Raw genomic sequence first — 19793 nt, 5'->3', positions numbered from 1 at the left:
CGTGCTCCCACTGTGCCTTGCTTGTCCCCACAAAGCTCTTCTCATGCTGTCCTGAAACTGCCTCTTTATCTGCCTGCCTCTTTAGTCCCTCTGTCCCCCTGGGCAGTGGGAGAAGAGACTGTGTCTTGCTCACTGCTGTATCCCCAGCACCTTGCATGGTTCCTAGTGCCCAGGAGATTCTCGGAAATACATGCTTGATGAACAAGTTCAGTGGCACTGTCTTCCCTCATTCCCTCTGCACAACCCGTCCACCCTCCCATACCAACTTGGGGATGGATTAGCCTTATGCAACCTGCCAGCCAGTGGCCTCTGCTACAGCAAGTCTGGGGCTGGTGATTCTCAGGCCAGAACTGGGGCAGCTTAGAGACGGAGGCAAGTACTAGACCCTCCAATCACTCAGTTCCCTCCTGATGAGGAAGCTGGGCCTAGTGTTAATGCCATGCTTTCTGATCTGGGTGGGACACACTGTGTACCCCAGACGAGAAAGTTTCCGAGAGAAACAATGAAATGATGTTTTGTTAGAGAAGTCCTTTCCCCCCATGCAATAGATGTACAATCCCATCTCAAGGACAAGAGGCCTCTCCTGGATCTGCCGTGGGCAGGTCCTTCCTGATCAGTGGAGACACTTCGAGACAGTCTCATCGTTGTTTAGGAATTTCAGTTGTTTGCTCAGGGACCCAGTTAATTAAAAAATTTTTTTTTGCTTTTTGGAAGGTCAAATCACGCTAAAGAAAATAGATTTGCCCCCCCCTCCATCAAGGCTTTAATCAGAACTACGAGCAGAATTGATAAAATCTGGTGGCAGTGTGTACTCTGTCTAAAGAGGTCAACACTTTCTCTCGTAAGACAGAAGCCGTCATCCCCAGGGGAAGGAAGGCGAGTGTGAGTCAGTTAACTGGGTCTTCCTTCCTCTCGCCCACAGGGCTGGCTTTTTGGTGCTTGTCTGGAGTCCCATAAACAAGCATAAAACAGACAGTTTGTTTAAGAAACTGGAGGAGAACAAGCCAGGGCAGGATTCATTTGCTTTCCTCAAGGTGACAGAGGGAGCGGGTTCAGAGGCCCGGTCTGGCGGGGCTGACGGGAGCATTTTGCTGTCAGGATCACCCCTGTGATGATCAATGAGCCGACGGCAAATGATTCCCAGGGGACTTGTATGGAGGCAGCTCATAAAAACCACAGGCTAAAATGTTACCACATATGTATTTTGTTTTCTGGGTTTTTTCCTGCTAGGTATGAGATTCTTTTTTCCGCTCCAAGCATAACTCACATCTGGCAATATTATTTAACATTGATCTTCAGGGAGAAAATGGGAAGCAAGAAAACAGTCAATAATTAACAGTAGCCCTGGTCAGTGTGAGCTAAGGATGTGTCAGATCAGCTGAAGATAGTTTGAGAAATTCCACCTACTTCTTTTTCACAAGGCAAATAATGAGTCCGAGGGCAAACATCAGTAAGGCGCCACCTCCCACCACTGCGATGATGATGACAGTCACGTCTGTGAGCAGAGACACAAGGGAGAGAGAGGAGGAGACAAGTGGGGTTAGGCCGATGATGAACTCGAGTCGAGTCTCCAAAGATGGCCGCCAGCCATTCCTTCCCTGCCTTACACTACGAGGAGCCTGTTTCCTTTCTCTAGAATCTGGGCTGTGCTCGTACTGGGCCTAACTTTTTAGAGGCCTGGCAGCTTCTTGCACTTTCTCTCTGAAGAGAAGTCAGCCACCATATAAGAAGTCTGACTATATTGAGACTACTAGGCTGTGAGGAAGCCCAGGCCAGCCATTTGGAGACTCTATGAGGAAAACAAACCAAGGAACCTGGCCAAAAGTGAGCACCAAGGGCCCTGACATCTGTCTCCATGTAAACCATCCTAGCCACCCTATCGCTGTTCAAGGTGTATGGCTACGGCCCCAGATACCTTAGAGCAGAGAGGAGCCACCCTGTTGGGACTTGTCCAAATTCCCGACCCTGGAATTGTGAAAAATGGTTATCATCTAAGCCACTAAATCTTGGGGTGGTTTGTCATGCGGTGATAGCTAACTGAAACAAACCGGGGACCTACCAGATCTACTCCAAGGCTACTCCTGGCCTATCCCGCATGTGTTCCCCCAATGGCCACCACCTGTTGTGGACGAGAGGAGAGCGGAGAGGTGTGGGAGAAACAGGGAGTCAGAAGTCAGAGGGGGAGGAGTTAAGCAGAGGATTGTTTCATCTGTGCTGTTCTTTCCTGCAGCGGTACAAAGGAAAAAAAAAAGAAAAAGAAAATAAATCAGAGAAGGAGCCCTGCCTCCAACAAGGACTTAGAATTTCTTGCTTGTTCAACAAGAAAACAAAAGGGGAGATTAGGAGAAAATAGGAATAGAAATAAATGACAGAAAATAAATGTAAGAGAGGAAGAAAAGCCAGGAGCTGACTTGAGAGCGTGGGAGAGCTTTGCTCTGTGGCTGTCGGTTCCCATCAGTTCTCTCGCTGCTCACTAGTTGTGTGGCCGTGGGTGGACACTCGATCTCTCTGACCGCCAGCAAGGGAAGGGGCAGAGAGAAACAACCGCCATGGTCCCTCCTGGTTCTGACACTCTGTGATGCTCTGGGACCACCTTGGAATAAAGGGCAAACAAGGCCCCCCCACAGACTGCCCGGCCACACTCACATTTCCTTGTCTGAAACTTTTCCATGGATCCTGCAACTTTGAGCAGAGAGGCAAACTCCCATCTGGGCTCTGAGGCCTGCCACCGAGGGCATTTCATGGATTCCAGTGTTTCACTGGACTAACTGAAAAATGTCAGCACCATGCACCTGTGTCAACTTTCCAGGTCCCCACATTTTAATCACCAATGCTGAATTCCCACCGATACTTTTATGAGGTTGTTATTATCATCCACTCTCTATAGGTGAGGAAGATCAGAGGAGTGAAGAGACTTCTATGTCAGAGAGAGAGTAAATGGTGGTAGACCGACTACAAAAATGCCTCAATTCTACCCCCTCCTTGACCATGTCCTTTACTATGTGACTCTGCAGCTCCTCCCATCAAGAGGTGGAGCCTGCTGTCCACCCCTTCAATCTGGGCTGGCCAGAAGAATGCGGTAGAAAGGATAGTGTATGAGTTCCTAACCTAAGCATCAAGAGACCTTGCATGCTACCTCCAGCCCCTCTTGGACCTCTCTGCCTTTGCCATGAGAACAGGCCCAGGCTGGAGGATAAGGGACCATGTGGAGGAGAGCCGAGGCAGCCCAGTTATCCCAGTGGATCTTGGCTGGGCCCAGAAGTGTAAGAGTGCCCAGCCAAGACCAGCAAAGTCCTCTAGCCAACCTGCAGCAGCCCACAGGTGCATGAGTGAATGAACCCTGATAAGTCCAGCTCAGACCAGAATTGCCCAGCCAACATGTGAGCAATAATAAATGGCTGTTTTTAAGCCACTGAGTTCTGGAGTGATTTCTTATGCAGCATTATTGATGCAACAGCTGACTGCTACATGGACAGCCAGGACTCAAATCTATGTTTTATGGCTTGCCTCCCAGACTTGCTCCTCACTTCTCAGTTGCCAATTCACTATCCCCCACCATCCCTGAAAGACCTTGAAGACCCTCACCTGTTGTCCTCGGGGAAAGCAACACCCAGAAGAGCATGTCCAGCTGCTTGCCGCTCACAGGACTGCAATTGGAGATGTTGACCCAGAAACTGTGATGGTGGAATCTTGGCTTGGGAAGCACCTCCTCCAGGCTGAAGATCTCCTCAGCCCGCATCCGCTGCTCCTGGATGATCATGAACGCACGCCCTGTCTGGCAGACCAGGCCGGTCCGCTCCTTTAAGAAGGTCAGGCAGGCCACCTGGTCTCTGGGCACGCTGATGTTCCAGGACACCGAGGCGAGGGATGGCAGGCCCCGGTCCCAGTTAGGGGTCCTCAGATAGACCTTGCTTTTCACGTCTGGGGTCACCGTGAAAACAGCTTCCTCTGCAGGAAAGGAAAGGGAAGAGAATCCAGACAGATGTTGTTTCACTGAACCAAAAGGGAGAGAAAGCAGTGGTGGAGGGGACGGTATTAAACCGTCTGGACCAGTGCTGTCCGACGGCACTTTCTGCACTTAGGGAAATGTTCCTCATCCATGCTGTCCGATGGAGCAGCCTGTGCCACGAGTGCCTGCCGAACACTCGAACTGTGCTTGGTGTGACTGCGGAACTGAGTTTGTAACTTTGTTTCCTGTTAATTTAAATTACCACATGTGGCCAGTGGCTACGGTATGGGTCAGCACAGGATTAGAGTCTCAGTCAGATTAGGTGCTCAGGCCTTTTGAAAAAAACAAAATAAACAAACAAACAAAAAACAAGCTAGTTTGTCAAACTCAGCTTCCTTTCAGAAATGCCCTCAACATAGCTAACATTCATCTACCGGCTCTCTCCACGGTGGGACCGGTATGCACCGATGTCGGTTTCAGAGATTAAAAACATTTCAAGTTCTGGGAAGAACTGTAGAATCGCAAAGCTGAAAGAGCGTCAGATACGTCAGCTAATCCCTAATTCACCTTCGGGTGAGATAAACCCCCACCATTCCACGCTGAGGCGAGTGTGTCTTATTTTCGAAAACGCCCCAGAGGGAGTTCCTCTGGTGACCCTGGAGATATCAGGCAGCCTGGACTGACCTTCATTTTATGGCCGAAGATTCTTCTCCCTCCCTCCCACTCATGCCTCTGAGAACAAAAGTGCTAAGTAAACCTCAAAGAAAGGCTTGGTCTATTTTAAAATGGCCTCTAACCTGGAGCAACTTGTAATGGCGACTGGGACTTTTAACATCAGCCATGTCGAGTTCACGGTTGTGACCTACTGAGACCTCATTTGCTGCCTCAGAACACTGACGATCATACACTAGCTGCCGAGAGGGGTCTGCTCCACCAGGCAGGAGACCAGGACCCTAGCACTCTCAGTCCATCTCTCTCCCAGGACTCCTCCCTCCCTGCTCTCCACACTGCATTCTGAGTTGTCAAAGTAGAATCATAAAACTGTCTGCACAAGGATTTTTATGTCACCACCTTAAAAATCCAGGACTCAGGAATATTTCGTTAGTCCTCCTTTATGCCCTGCCTGCTTCCAAAAAAGACTCGGAACTGATTATTTGTTCTGCTGCCTACCAGCCAGCACCTCCCACTGTCAGAGAGTTTTATTTCTAACTCCTGGAATTTTCCACACTAGGTAAATGGTAAAGTCGGGATCAGGACTCACCATCTTGCAAATTTCTTGTGTGAGGACTGTCCCACTCAGCTACCCCTTCTCTTCACATTACAACTTAATTAAGATGATCACAAAATCAAAATAAGATGAATTTCCAAACAAGCAAGGCTGAGGGGCATGGAGATAGGGAGGGAGTGAAAGTCCCCTTACCTGTGAAGTATGGTCTAAAGGACACGGTCAGGCCCTGCCTGGAGATATCCTGTTGGTAGCTGGGGGCAAAGGTGCGGAGAGTCACCGAGATGTTCTGCTTCACCTGGATCTGCTCGATGGAGCCTCCGGAGCAGAAGGAGCCAAAGTAAAGGTCCTGGCCGGGGACGGCACTGGCCACGAGGTAGCTGAAGCTGGTGTTACAGGCCCTCTCGTATGTGTGCTGCTGCAGCTTCTGGACCGGCACCAGTGCCAGGCTGAGACTGTCCTTGGGCACCAGCAGCTTCCAGGAGAAGTTGTGCAGCTGCACAGGCAGCTGGAGGATGTTGCTGGGCACCTGGAGTGGGTAAGACTTCTTGTGGCAGTACCGGTGGTCCGTGCAGCCTGGAAAAGAGGGGCTCATGGTACCCAGGCCGGGAGGAGACTGGAAGCACATCCCCCAGCTCTCCAGTCAGCCCGAGGCTTTCTTGCTTTTCCTTTTGGTCTCTCCTCTCCCACTCTGTCCTCTGCTGCTGGCTCCTTGATGCTCCTTTTCTGGCTTCCCCTCCTGCTCTTCTCACATTCTTACTGACTACTAAACTGGCAGACCAACTTCTGAGGAGTTTTTAGTGTTGAAATTTTCCTTTCCTGTTTGTTCAAGGTCTCTCCTGTGTGTATCTGTACCTTAGATGCTACATGCCATGTGGGCAGGGCACAGATTTTTTTCCTCCCAGTGGTCCCATCTGTGGGGAGGCCGTTCTGTGCAGTGGTTAGAGGCTGGAGTGTAGTTGGGGACATCTCAGCTCATGTTCCCACTCTGCCACTTCCCAGTGGGGTGGCCTCCAGTAGGCCGCTTTGCCTCTCGTGGCCTCAGCTGCTGCATCTGTAGAGACTCTGAGAGCGTCCAGGTCAGAGACCATGGTAGCCCAGCTGGGAGGTGACTATTGGTTTGGCTGCCCTCCCGTCATCAAACATTTATGACGTGACTAGCACATGCCCAGAACTGCTGGGGGCTAAAAGGATAGCAAAAGGAATGAGCCAAAGTTCTTGACCTCAAGACTCAGTCTCATGCGAGAGAAGAGAAGCGGGCAGTGAGTGTGGAAGTAGGGGGCATGTTGACAGGCGAAGCTGGGAAGGCTATGAAGAGGAGGAGAGGATTTCATAAGAGAGACTGGAAGGCTGGGCATGGAGATATAAGCACAGACACGGAGAATGCAATTCTGAAGGATGCACGTTCCAGCTGAGACTGCTGATCCTAAAGGGGGTGCGTCTGCTTCTTGCTCAGCCTTGCTCAACCTGCACTGCGGGGGACGTTGCTGATCATACTACTTGCAAACTACCCAGGGGACCCCACTAAGGAGACAGAGCAGGGAAGGGAGAGCTGCCCACGGTCTGGGAAGGGTGCACTAAGGGGGCGTACTTATGGTTTTCTCGGCGTTCATCCGCAGCCGTGTCAGATCATTACACAGGAACGAGATCTTGTGTTTGGAGCCAGATGTCAGGGTGAGGGTGGTGTTGCAGAACCAAGTCTCCAGACACACGTAGCAGGCGGGGACAAACTTTCGGCTTAGTCTGATGGGCTTTGGCTCGATGGTGAGCGACATGGCTCGCTCATCACTCAAGTCGACCACGTAGGTTTTATCTGGAACCACAAATAGAAAACAGGCGTGAAGAATAGATCAGCAGCAACCCAGTGACATGGCAAAAATTAGCACAAAACCTTGGAGAGATTTTATTATTATTAAGGCAACATCACAATAATTTTAAAAGAAATATAAAAAGAAAAATAATGGACTGCATTTCTACCACCCTTAGTTAACTGCTTGCATTTCTTCAAATTCATTTTAGTCCTCATTCATATGAATTGTTAAAGAAGAAATAACAGGTCCAAAATGGAGTCATTTGCCCCCATGACAGCAAACCAAGACTTAATTGCAGTTTCACCCTCTCCCAGGAAGGTGACCTTTAAACAGTCCATCTGAAATTTCCTGATTAGCAGCACTAAGATAATCTGCATAGAACCCACGCAGTGCCCTCCCCAGAAGAGGCCCAGGCCAGAAACAATCCTTTCTTTTCTTTTGCCATTAACTTCCTTGCCCCACCCTCCTTCTGCTATAAAAACCTTCCATTCTGTACAACTCCTTGGAGTATCTCTCTATTTGCCAGATGAGACGCAGCCCAGTTCATGAACTGCTTAAAAAAGCCAATTAGATCTTCAAATTTACTTGGTTGAACTTTTGTTCTTTAACATTATGCATATTTTCACCTGATTAAAAGTATAGTGTATATAAAATTTTATACTCAGCTTTTACTTTATTATTTTATACAGTTTTACTTATCTTACCATAGAGTTTTCATATTCTCTAATCTTTTTCAACATTCATTAATCTTAATGGCTGTATAATAGTCAACCAAGTGAGATTTCCATCCTTTATTTCAATACTCTCCCGTTATGAATAGTAATTGACAACAGTGTGGTGTTAGCGCAGGGAGAGAAGATTCATAGATGGATAGAACCACAGATATTAGGCTCTATTTCAAATAAGTGAGAAAATGATGAACTGCTTTGTAGGCTGGGCCGGGAGAGCTGACTCTCCCATTAGTAAAAGAATAAACTTAGACTGGCACCTCAAAGCAGTCCCCACAGTAAAAACAAAGAGAGTATCTTTATATGTGTGGAGTAAACACAAATTGTAAAAGCAAAAAAAAAAAAATCTCTCTGGCAATTTGTTGTTGGTGTAGTCAAGTCACTTCCCTTCCCTAGCCACCCTGTGTACAGCAGAGCGGGACCCGGCCCAGAGTTTCTGCACCATCCTCTCCCCCTCCGGCACTTTATCAGACAATGCTCCACTGCTATTCATGGGGTTTTCATGGCCAATTTTTTCAGAAGTGGGTGGCCAGGTCCTTCTTCCTAGTCCGTCTAAGTCTGGAAGTTCTGCTGAAACCTGCCCACCATGGGTGACTCTGCTGGGACTTGAAATACCGGTGGCATAGCTTTCAGCATGACAGCAACATGCAGCTGCCACAGGGTGACAACCACAGATGGGTGGTGTGGTTCCCTGACTGGTAAACAAACCGAGACCATGGTGAGAGCATCGAATCTTAACCACTAAACCACTACTCTGACAATTGGTGCCATAAATAACATTAAAGGACAAGGGACACACTGGGAGAAAATATTTGCAACATAGAATGATTGAGCAGTTCACAGAAGAAATATGAATGTCCAAAATCCGAAATATGAAGCATTCTTAACATCACTTGTAATCAGAGAAAACCAAATTAAAAGAGTGTATGGTTTAAACATAAAAACCCCACACCCCTGTGAAGCCAGCAGCGTGACCAGGATATATGCCACGTTTGCACCACAGCAATGTACTTGCGGAAAACTAGAAACCACCTGATACTGGAATAGTTAAATAAACTATGGAGTATTCATGAATGGAATATTATGCCGCAGTTAAGAATGAGGGAAATCTAAATATACTAATCTAAGAACCTCCAAAATACAGTATGAGCAAAACAGCAAGCCGTAAAACAATACGCAGACTATGACACCATTTGATTATAAAATCTCTTTGTAAAACAAAATAGCTATTTCTACATGTACATACTTATGTATGTAAATGAGGAGAAAAAAGATGTGGAAAGAAGTACAACAAATCCAAAACTGTGGTTCCTCCAGGAGAAGGGCCTGGAAGTGGGGACACTGCAGGTGGTCGGCGGAGGTGGGGAGCGGGTTTTAGCTTTGTCTGTAACGTTTGAATTTTTAATAAGACAATAATCACATATTTCTTACGTAATTTGCAAAAACTGCCCAATTATTGGTCATTTAGGCGATTTCTATGATTTTGCCATTAGAAATAAAAGACTTTAGAAAGTACATGTGCATGTTTAATTTTAATCTATTTCCTCAGGATAAAGTCCCAGAACTGATTGTTAGGTGAAAGATAGGAATATTTTTTCCACTATTTAGAATAGATTACCAGATTACTTTATAAAAGAGTCCTTTCTCTTTATAATGTCATTCCCAGAAGACTCTACCCTAGGAAGCCCTGGAGATCACTTTTTACGGAGTTGCTTTTTAATTCCATTTGTTATGCTTTTATAGAAAGTCATCGAATCAGGAGGGAGCCTGCGCACGGTGGGGCTGCCTTTGCAGTTCAAGGGGTTGCCCATGTGTCCATCAGGTCCCTTAGCCTCTCTGCCTACAGCTCCAGGGACTAAGTTCAATGACAGCTGGGAAAGCTCTGTTTCCCAAGAGGATTGCCCAGCTTCTTCCTTCCTGGGAACAAGAACCGTCTCATTAATGGAATTGCTCCCTTTGAACTGGGTGCCAGGGAGCTCATTGTCAAATTAGAAGCATAATTAGGGAAATGCCTTAGGGTTGTCACATCTGCTGACTCCTTTCTTTAGTTCTTATTGTCTGTTTCTCTGTAAATTTTACCATGATGCCTAATAGTGCTTTAATCAGAGAGATATCATGTCCAGGGCTGGAGTATATATTCTAATGTTGTTAACTTAAATATGATTTGATTTAGAAAACGGTAAGCTTTTCAATCTCCTAGTCCCACATTCGGCTCATTTCTTACTGTCCTTTAAAACTCATCTTAGTTGTTTTGACCCCACCTAAGGAAGGTTTTCTTAGGTGGCTTCCGCAGGCAAAGCTGGATGGAAATGTGTAGCCTTCCCGTCTCACAGATGAGGTCCTTTAAATGTAAAGGTCACCTATTAACATTCGTAAATCTCTGGAAAGACAAGGCAGAGTTTCACTCAGTGTCTTCCATGTGCTTTGACAAGCTGCCTTATCCCATCCTCACAGAGGAGACCACGGGGAGCTTCAAATTCACTGCTCAGGGTTACTCAGCGGTTAGAGGGCACATCTGTGGTCTGGACCCAGTTTCCTGCCGCCAAAGAATCCCGTATTCTTTCTACAACACTTCAGGTGTTTCCTTCACGTGAAAAACATTTGAGACTGAGGATTAAAAAGACCCCTCCCACAAAAAAGAAAATCTCTCACTATTTGATAGTTACGGACACTGGGAACCTTTGAAGGGATTAGGTTATTGACTGAAGTTTCACAAAGGCCCCTAATTATTCTGGGGCTACCTATAGTTAGAGATTTCTTACTTTTGATAAACAAATGGCAAGCAAGAGGATATACTGGAGTATATGAGGAAGCCATTTGGTGTAAACCTAATCTGGCCCGATCTTGTTTTTCCCAAAAGGGCCTAGCATGGCTATTAAGCATGCCTTGTATATCTGCTTTAAGCCTTTGCTACTATCAAAGACAAGAACAAATGCCCTTAAGATAAAGATGCAATTTCCTCCTTTTGGCATTTCCTTAAAGATAAGCATCTCTCCCTAGGCTAGGGATTGATTGCTCTGCCCACCCTGTGACCCCCCAGCTCGAGGAGGACAACAGACCTGCCACCCTGCTGTGTCAACGGAGACAGCAGACCTACTACCTGCTGTGTGAATAGCTGTGCTGTGCTCGCTAGGCAATCTCGTGACTGTTGTAAAAGGGGACATTCCTATCATACGTGATGTCTCCTCTTTGTTCCTTGGGGAAGGAAGGCCTGGGCTAGGCTAGTCCTTAGATCTGGCTCATAATAAACTCCCCCCAGTTTTGATCTATAGATTGGTTATGGATTATTTTCATCGACACTTTAAAATGAAAATGGGCTCCATGGGACTAAGTCAGAGGCCACAAGACATGTCAATTCCACCAGGACAAATTTAAGACTCACAGAGCATAAGTTACACAACAAAAAACAGAAACAGAGTCAACATTCAGTTAAAGGCTCTGGGTGGCTTCTGAAGTTTATTTATTTATTTTTTTGAGGAAGATTAGCCCTGAGCTAACTGCTGCCAATCCTCCTTTTTTTGCTGAAGAAGACTGGCCCTGAGCTCACATCTGTGCCCATCTTCCTCTACTTTATATGTGGGACGCCTACCACAGCATGGCTTGCCAAGCGGTGCCATGTCTGCACCCGGGATCCAAACCAGCAAACCCCGGGCCGCCAAAGCGGAACGTGTGCACTTAACTGCTGCGCCACTGGGCTGGCCCTGCTTCTGGAGTTTATAAAAGCCAAAGAAGCAAATGCAACGGCTTCCACCACCAGTGCTGGCCTGTGTGGGGAGCAGAATTGGCCACCTCCAGATGTGTCTCTCTGGCATGAGGCTTATTTTTGGCTGGTCATTTTTTAGAAAACTGCAGACATGGGAGAAGCTCTGAAAACCAAGTAGAAGTTACCCTTTGTTAAGAGACATTTACGTTCATGAGGGAAATCTCCATCTGTAAAGGTGTCTCCCTCTCTGTACCAGGAAGAAGGGGGGATGACCTTATCTCTAGGAACTCTTATCAACGCGGAAGGAAAGGACTCAAGTCTGCATAATAACCTTACTCTTGTTTACTGTGCTTTTCTGGTAACCTCCCATAACTGACTCCTCCCACCCCCAACATCCTCTTTTGTCTTTAGCTGAAGATGGTATTTAAGGTGGTGACCTCAGCCGTTCTGGGGAGTTACTCAGTTTTCTGGGATTTCTCTCATGTATTAATGTTATTAAACTTTGTTTGATTTTCTCCAGTTATTTGGTCTCATGTCAATTTAATTCTTAGGCCAGCCAGAAGGACCTAGAGGGTGGAGGAATTGCCTTCCTCCCCTACACCCGGAGCGGTCAACAAGAAAACCTGGTGTACAACACTGCAAACTCCTGTCTGTCTACCTTATCTGAGTCCTGATAACCCAGAAATCCACGGATTTTGAAGATACACTAGGCCATTTGGTATTTTCAGAGCAAGTAAACACCTGGGCTGGCTGGGTGCCTCTGACAGCGGCCTCCCCCCTTGCTGAGGCTCTGGCTTTCCATGGCTGCTGTGACAGCCACCCTCTGTGACTTGAGCAGGGCTTCTGGCTCTGCCTCTGCTCTCGTTTCTGATGCTCCTCCAAAAGCTGGAGGAGGATGCATAAAGCAGCAGGCTAGCAGTCTGCTCCTGCTAAAGAGAATAATGTCGATAGGCAGACGACTATTAACTCATCTGATCATTATCAGCAGGGGCCCTTGAACCTTTTAGAAACAATACCATGAAAAGAGAAACTAGCTGCACAGGACAACAGAGAAGGTTTCTCTCTGCTGTGACTATTAGATGAAACTCCAAGAGGCCCCAAATTTATTTTTTAGACCTCCAGGTAATGATGTGGCAATAATACCAGATATGACGTGGTAGTATTGTACCATCCAAAAAGAAGAGAGCGCATTATGGAGCACTTAAAAACAAGATCTGTTTGGTAGAGATGAACATGAAATCGAGCTCTCAAACATCACTGAGCTGTACATTTTGGGCAGCATAAGCCATCAGTGCTCACACGTCTGGTCACAGCTGGCCAGATCAGTTATTCCTCAGGTCCCAGGCAGCTTGTACATTAGTCATCTTAAGACATAGGATGCTTGTGGTCAAGCCATGAAAAGATATTCCCTGCAGAGGTCCTCTGGGTCTAGTTTGAGCTTATATGATATTTTTCAGCAAAGTAGAGAGGGGGTTTGATAGTAGAGGATTTTTTTGGCAGACAATTAGTTTCAAGGTAACATCTGCCTGCTGCCCACATTCAGAAGTTGTCTTTTTGCAGCCTGGACCCACTGGGGTCAGATCCTGCTATGGATGACGAGGGGTCTGGGCTGGCTCTGTGCCTCTGACGGCTGCCTCTGCCCTTGCCGTGGCTCTGGCTTTCCATGTTGTTTCCTACTGCTGGGGACGAAGGAAGATCAAGTTAGGAGTAAGAGGCCCTGGCCTGGGCTCAGGGAGGTACAGCAGGAGGAAGGCTCCATGGGGGACCAGCATTCTTGGGAGAAGCAAGGGCAGAGGCTCCCGCCCGAGGGACTCAGACTCTTGAAGCCTTCCCCAACCCTCCGGCTTCTTCTTTCTCATCTCTGAGGCTAAGAAAGAGCAGAAACAGCATATAGAACCTTTTCTTGTGGCAATGAGGGGCACAGACTGTCTGGGGCCTCCAGGGCAGCTTGAGAAGGGTCAGGCTCTGCCATGTCTCCTCTTGGTATTCCTGCCAGCCTGAGGTGTGCTCCCTGCCTCGAACCCCACCACACACCATTGAAACTCCTCCTGGGAGGAGACCTCCTGCATCCTATAAGCCTCATATCTCTCCTGGGCCACGGGCTAATCTCTAAGGACAAGTACCATGTCTTTTCAACCCTGAGTCCCTTCCCCGACCTACAACGCTGCAGGATAACATTTAAAGAGGGCTCACTACCTGCCAGGCACTGTGATAGCTCATTCCATCCTCACAACACCCCTACGAGGGCAGTCCTATCATCTCTATTTTAAGATGAGGAACTGAGTCACACAGAGGTTAAGTGACTTGCCTGTGGTCACACAGTAAGCAGGGGAACCAGGATTCAAATCCACACAGGCCAGCTCCAGAGGAGGCACCCTGAACCAGTGGACTACGCTGCCTGCGAAACAAGCTGCCCACACATATTTATCGAATGAAGGATAGTGAAGATGGGATCGGACAAACGTGGGTGTGCAGGGCTGGCTTCCTTGGGCAATCCCTTGAAATTTAGGGTCCATGTCAGGGTTCAAAGGATCAGGATGGAGGTGTCCAGAAACTGGAGCTCTCAGGGAGTCCAGTGTAGCCTGGGTATTCCTGCTGGCCAAGTCCACTCACTCCTCTAGAAAACTACAAACTCTACTTTATGTAAAGCCTTGACATTGCTAAATATCTCCCAACTGCAGTTAATCACTCTTTATTTATTTGCCTCAAACTAAAGTCATGCCCTTCTTGATGCTGGTTACAGCATGTGTAACAATTTGATTAGTTTTAGAAATCAACCCAGCTGATGTTACAGGAAACAGAATTAATCAGCAGCACTTTGCCATGACTGAGAAGATAAACACAACCCTCCGTCTCCTCAAACTCAAACCCACTCAATTTCCAAATCCTTTCGTGGCTGTTTTCAACATTCTGATGATGAAATTGTGACAGTGGAATCATAAAAATGTGTCAGTGGACGCACACACACAAACACAGATATGTATAAAGTTATGCCTTCCACATAGTTATAGTGAATTAGAAGGAATCTTGGGTCAAGCTATGGGTGGAACTGCAGCTTCCCGAGGAGACGGGCTCCCAGTGGGCACCGAGAGGGCATTCCCAAGGCAGCGCCAGTTGGGCGACCCCTTGAATGGACTCCACATGGTCACTTTTCAGGTGTTTATCTGCCCTCAAAAACAAACAGCATGTCATTCCACACTGCCACTTAATATTGCTGCCTACTTCCCTGAAGCAAATATTAAAAAACAAGGATGAGAATCAGCCCTCTGGACAGAACCCATCCTCAGCACACATCAGAGATGTTCTGGTTCAAGGTCACTTGTCACAACTCACAGATCCCGCTCATAGATAGTCCCAGGAACAGCCACGCTGAACTCATCTTGTACCTTTTATCTCAAGATCCAGACCACGCCCCTCGCTGAGGTGAGCGAGGCACCCAGAGAGCATGTTTAAGGAGGCGCTGGCTGTCAGGTGCCGATCTTGCGCTTACATGACCCCAACGGGGAGCGCCTCTGTAAGAGTGAGCACCTCAGCGTGGGTGCCTCCTTAAATGTTGTGCCCTGGGCACTTCAGCTCTGAGGAGTTCTGGCCCTGATGACCCTTCTCAAGGTTTATGGCATCTCAGTAATTGTATGTGTGCAATCTATTCTCATTAATCCACCTGGGGCTCAGTTATGGCCCAGAGCACAGGCTTTGGGTTCTGAGCTTGCTCTGCTCCTGACAAGCTGTGTGATGTTGGGCTAGTTCCATAACCTCCTGAATCTTCTGGTTTCTCATCAGGAAATGAAGATAATTCCTGTCTCCCTTACAGGGTTGTAATAAGGATTAGCTGAGACCACGTAAGTGCTGTGCTTAGGGCAGGGCCTGGCATGCAGAGCGTGTGCCCATGGTATGCAGCACTCGGCCAATAAAACAGTGTTAGTTACCATTATGATTGATGAAGACATCCTGATTCACATTGTAGGGTCAAGACATGAGATCTAGAGGGTAACCTTCCAACACTTTCATTAACAACAACTTAGCACCGTGAATGCAAGATCACGTTTGCTTCTTATTATGCTGAGACAGAACGACATGCCAGGTGCTCACCAATGAGCCTGCCCAGCTGCCTAGCAACGTGCTTCCTGAAACGCTCCGAGTCCAGAGTCCAAGTGTTCCAGAAGACGCAGATGAGAGACAGGAAGGGAACCTCACCCCAAGCAGACTACCCAGGAGGGAAAGAGGTGCTGGAGGAGCAGGGGAGAGGAAAGTGGGCTCACTTACTGCTTTCGTTTTGTGGATGTTGGACCAAAACTTGAAACTGCAGCCGGAAGATCCCTGGACTTTGGGCATCTTGGTCGCAGCCCTGCAGAGAGAGGTTGAAGTTCCCGGCCATGTTCCCAGGTTGCTTGTCCTCCAGCTTGAACACCTCGGGGTTGGTGGTGGAGCCTGGGATGTAGTACTCAACTCGCTCCTCCTTCTTCTCGCAGTTGGAGTTGTTGAAGTTGAGGAAGGAGACGCTCGCCCGCAGGTGCCCGGGAATGACAAACTGCCACGTCATGAGCTCGTCCTCAGGGAAGCCATCGGGGTAGTTGGCAGACATCAGGGTTGCTGAGCCCTCACCCTCAAACACAGATTCGATGATGCACAGTCCTATTGGGAGTGGAACCCAAACGAAAAAGAACAGGAGGCAATTAGACCCTGCCCTGGTTGTCCACAGCTGAGGGGCAGGGGGTTAGAAGGGAAGAAAAGGCGATTCTCAGGTCCTGAGCAGTGGGTCTGGATATGGCATGATAAGGAGACGTCAGCGGTGTGCAAAGAAATATGTTTAATAACCAACTCAGCAGAAAAAAAGCCCTAATTATAGCATCTGCCCACTTCCTCGGTGTAAGCACTCCCACCATGGCTGACTTCAAGCTCCCAGTGTGAGCTGACTGCATGTGGCGCTGCGAAGACCTGGGCAGCAGCTCACCACACAGTATTTCCACCTGCAGATACAACCGGCACCAATATTCTCAAGAGCACAGGTAACAATAAAACGTAGTAAAGTAATTAGGATGTGATGAGTTTTTGAGAATATATTACCTTTGTTTCTAAACTAATAGCACACCACTGATACAATGATAGAAAATGTGGAAGAGATAGAGGACAAGACAAAGAAATTAGGAACAGCAATTAAGGTAGGTCTGTGGAATCAATCCCCTTTCATTTCTTGAAAACAAACCTCATATGCACAAAGGAGAAAGGAAAGAGAGTCGCCACGGGTGTGTTTAATAGCGAAGAGTGGGTTCACACCAGGAGTGAGGGGCCCACATTGCTTACAGAAGAGTGGGATCCTCCTTTAAGGGATTAGGGTTGAATCATACAAAATCACCGACATCTGACCATTCCCGACGTAGAACAGTGGTGATTTTGTATGTTTCCTCCTCACTGAATAGCCGGGGAGGGAGTGGCATGCTCACGTTTTATAGACGACCGGTTTGCGATGCTGAAGCCGGAGATGTTTCTGTCGTGGAACCACGGCAGGTGTAAGGCCATCTTCACTCCCTCTTGCATCTTGATCCGGGACACAGTGCCATTGCTGCAGAAGGTTCCGATCCTGACCACAGTGGTATCGATGCGGCCGCTGATGGAGTGAGTGACGCCATCTGGACAGCTCTCCCCCGGCTCGATCTGCCTCAGGCGAGGCTTGGAGAACTGTAGCTCCAGACCGATGCTCTTGTGAGCTTTGACGTCCCAGATGAAAGTTCTATTGAGAGCGGGCAGCACCGACGGTGAGGGCTGAAGCTGAACCTCCCCAAAAGGACACGGGCCTGACATGCAGTCTGAAACAGCCACAAAAGCAATCTTAGTCACAAACGCTACCAGGCTACTCACAGCTCCTCCTCAGCCCTGGAGGAGGCTGTTAGGGGGCTCCCATCCCCTGGTTGCATGAGTGTTGGCGGCCAATGGCTCACCCTTCTCGGGGGCAGTGCCTTGGCTGTGGGAGTGGACTTGGACCCGAAAAGCCTGAGAGGTTTTGCTGCCCCGTCACTCCCAGCCCAAGGGGGAGCAGCAGCCCACAGCCAATCACTGTCCAGTACAGGAGTGAAAAAGCCTGCCCTCCTTGTTTCAAGTGACACGATCTGGTGACGCCATTCACATGCCAGCATCAGCCTGAGACTACAGTTCAGCTAAAACCAAATCTTTGCTTACTTCTTCCCTTGCTCTATCCTGCTTTTCTTATTTCTTCATAGGATTCTTCCAAGACAAATGACCAACCAAAATCCCCATGTCAGGCTCTGCCTCCAGGGAACGAGACCCAAGATACCTCCTAACTACTGTGTTTCCAGATTAGGTCACTGGAGTCCAGGTGGGGGGCCTCTGTCCAGGCCTCCCTGGAAGCCAGAGGGAGGCCCTCCACAATGGAACCTGTGCTTTGGGCCATCCTACTGCCCCTATTCCGAGAGAGGCACGGTTTCACAATTTTTAGGGCACAGTGCCAAGCTCCACCTTTCAAAACTGGTTTTCCCATCAACACACTCATCCACGTACTCAGTACACTCTGAGTGTACAACCCTCTTAATGGCTGGGACCCCAAGGCACGGTTATCTTTCTGCCTCGTGACTTTTAATGCTGGCACTTTATTACTACTGCAGTTAAATTTGTTTTTTTTTTTTTTTTCAGGCTAACAACTAATACGTCCTTTGATGTACTGTTTCCTAAGCCTTTTAAAACAAAGCGAGAATCGCGGCTGTCAAGGAGGAAATAAGAGGAAAGCAAGTGGAAGAAGTAAGAGAAAGCAGGCACCGGAACAGGAGGGCTCCTGTGGGCTCCTGCACGGGGAATCTGAAAGATGAGTGGACTCTGCTCACTCTAATGATAATCTGCCAACCTTTATTGCTGCCCCAGGTGGGTATTTGAAAGCACTGCCAACTCAAAATGGAACTACAGAAGAATTTCAGAACCATCCAGGACCTCTGCGGTCATCCATGCCAAACCTCTAGTTTTTGCAAAGCAGCCCTGGAGTCTGGGTGACAAGTGTGGCACTTCAGTGCGCACAATCCCAGGACAAAAACCCTGGCTGTGTTTGGTCAACTCGAATTCTTGCCAACGCGCCACGCTGTCTAACCGATAAAATGGTTAGATAACAAGGTGACGAATGCGGCTAAAATTAGATCCCACGTGTCAGTAAAGATAGTACCTATTTTTAGGAGCTTACAGGAACTTCATTGTTTATATCGAGCCACATAGCTTTCATAGCTTTCCACCCACATGTGTGCCGGGTGGCCACGTGGAGTGGCTCCTGCTAGGTCCTGCACTCTTGTGGGATCACTTAACCCTATTAAGGCAGTGGTTCTCAGCCCTGCTTCCGACGCCAAGCTCACCTGGAGAACGCTTAAAAAATACACATGCCTGGGTCACCTGAGTGATTCTAATTTAATGCGATACTAAGGACCCGGAGTCAAAAAGCCCATCTCTCAGCCACGGCTCTGCTACCAGCCATGCGACACTGGGAGAGTCAAGTGTGCAAGCACTTTTTAATTTGTTGCTAAGAGCTTTGGTTTAGGATGGACACACAGGTAAGAGGAGTCAAAATGATGGGCATGCCTCCAAGCCTTCGCCTGTTCCCCGTCCAGCGCAGAAATGTGAAATAACTGAAACGGTTCCTACCCAGAGGATGGAGAGGTGTCATTTCGGAAGTGGGCCACAACTGTTTTCCTCGGCACAGACTTACTTCCATCAACTTTCATGGGACTATTCAAGAAGGGATGATGACAGAGGTGTCAAACACGGGAACTTTCAGAAGGCCTATTCGGGAGAGGTTTTAAAAATGAGGGGCAGGCAGAATTCTGGACTTGATTCCAGTGTCTAGACTTATTATTTTAGAAATTAATATTTTCATAAATGATACGACTTGTGAATCACTTCAGAAATGACACTGTTTTTTGAAAACCGTGGGTTTTACTATATAGTGAACTGTGTGTGGCATCTGAGACTGACTGGGAGACTCATCTTGTGAGGTGTGCCATCAGTTACCCTTTTCCTTGCTCAAAGTGGCAGTCATTTTTGGTTTGATTATAAAAGTAATGCATGTTTATCAAAAATGACAGTACAGAAGAACACAAAGAAGAAGATGAATGTTTCCTGTCCCCCCTCCCCCACTATAGGAAGAATCTAAGGTGAGCATTTTAGGGTTTATTCCTCCAGACGCGGGGCTCTGTATGATTGTGTGTGAGTGTGTGTGGGTTTAATAAAGAGGGGTTGAACTACACAAACTATCCTCCTACTGTAAGTTGCATTCTGTTCAGTGGAACAAAACTATCTGGGGCATCTTTCCATGTCAGATGCACACATCTACTTTATTCTTTTAACAGCAACACCCCATTCCATTGGATTTTTAAGTATATTAGTACTC

General features: G+C 47.7%; 1 protein-coding gene across 2 annotated transcripts in view; it reads right to left on the bottom strand.

The window, feature by feature from the left end:
* CDCP1 (CUB domain containing protein 1) overlaps positions 1-19793 on the bottom strand; it is a 56300-nt gene that overhangs the window by 4308 nt on the left and 32199 nt on the right. The window contains exons 3-8 of one of the 2 annotated variants that reach the window (XM_014852483.3): positions 16858-17220; positions 15680-16048; positions 6766-6987; positions 5370-5750; positions 3586-3948; positions 1408-1495 (exon numbers count right to left, since the gene is read on the bottom strand). In XM_014852483.3, the coding sequence (XP_014707969.3) occupies positions 1408-1495; positions 3586-3948; positions 5370-5750; positions 6766-6987; positions 15680-16048; positions 16858-17220 (1786 nt within the window). Of the gene's footprint in view, positions 1-1407; positions 1496-1943; positions 2225-3585; positions 3949-5369; positions 5751-6765; positions 6988-15679; positions 16049-16857; positions 17221-19793 lie in introns of those variants that run through there. The other variant, XM_044754493.2, reaches the window with a different exon arrangement.

The sequence above is a fragment of the Equus asinus genome, chromosome 21, assembly GCF_041296235.1.
Source record: "Equus asinus isolate D_3611 breed Donkey chromosome 21, EquAss-T2T_v2, whole genome shotgun sequence".
NCBI lineage: Eukaryota > Metazoa > Chordata > Mammalia > Perissodactyla > Equidae > Equus > Equus asinus.
The sequence above is the reverse complement of the archived record's forward strand: the minus strand, read 5'-3'. Positions and strand labels throughout refer to the sequence as shown.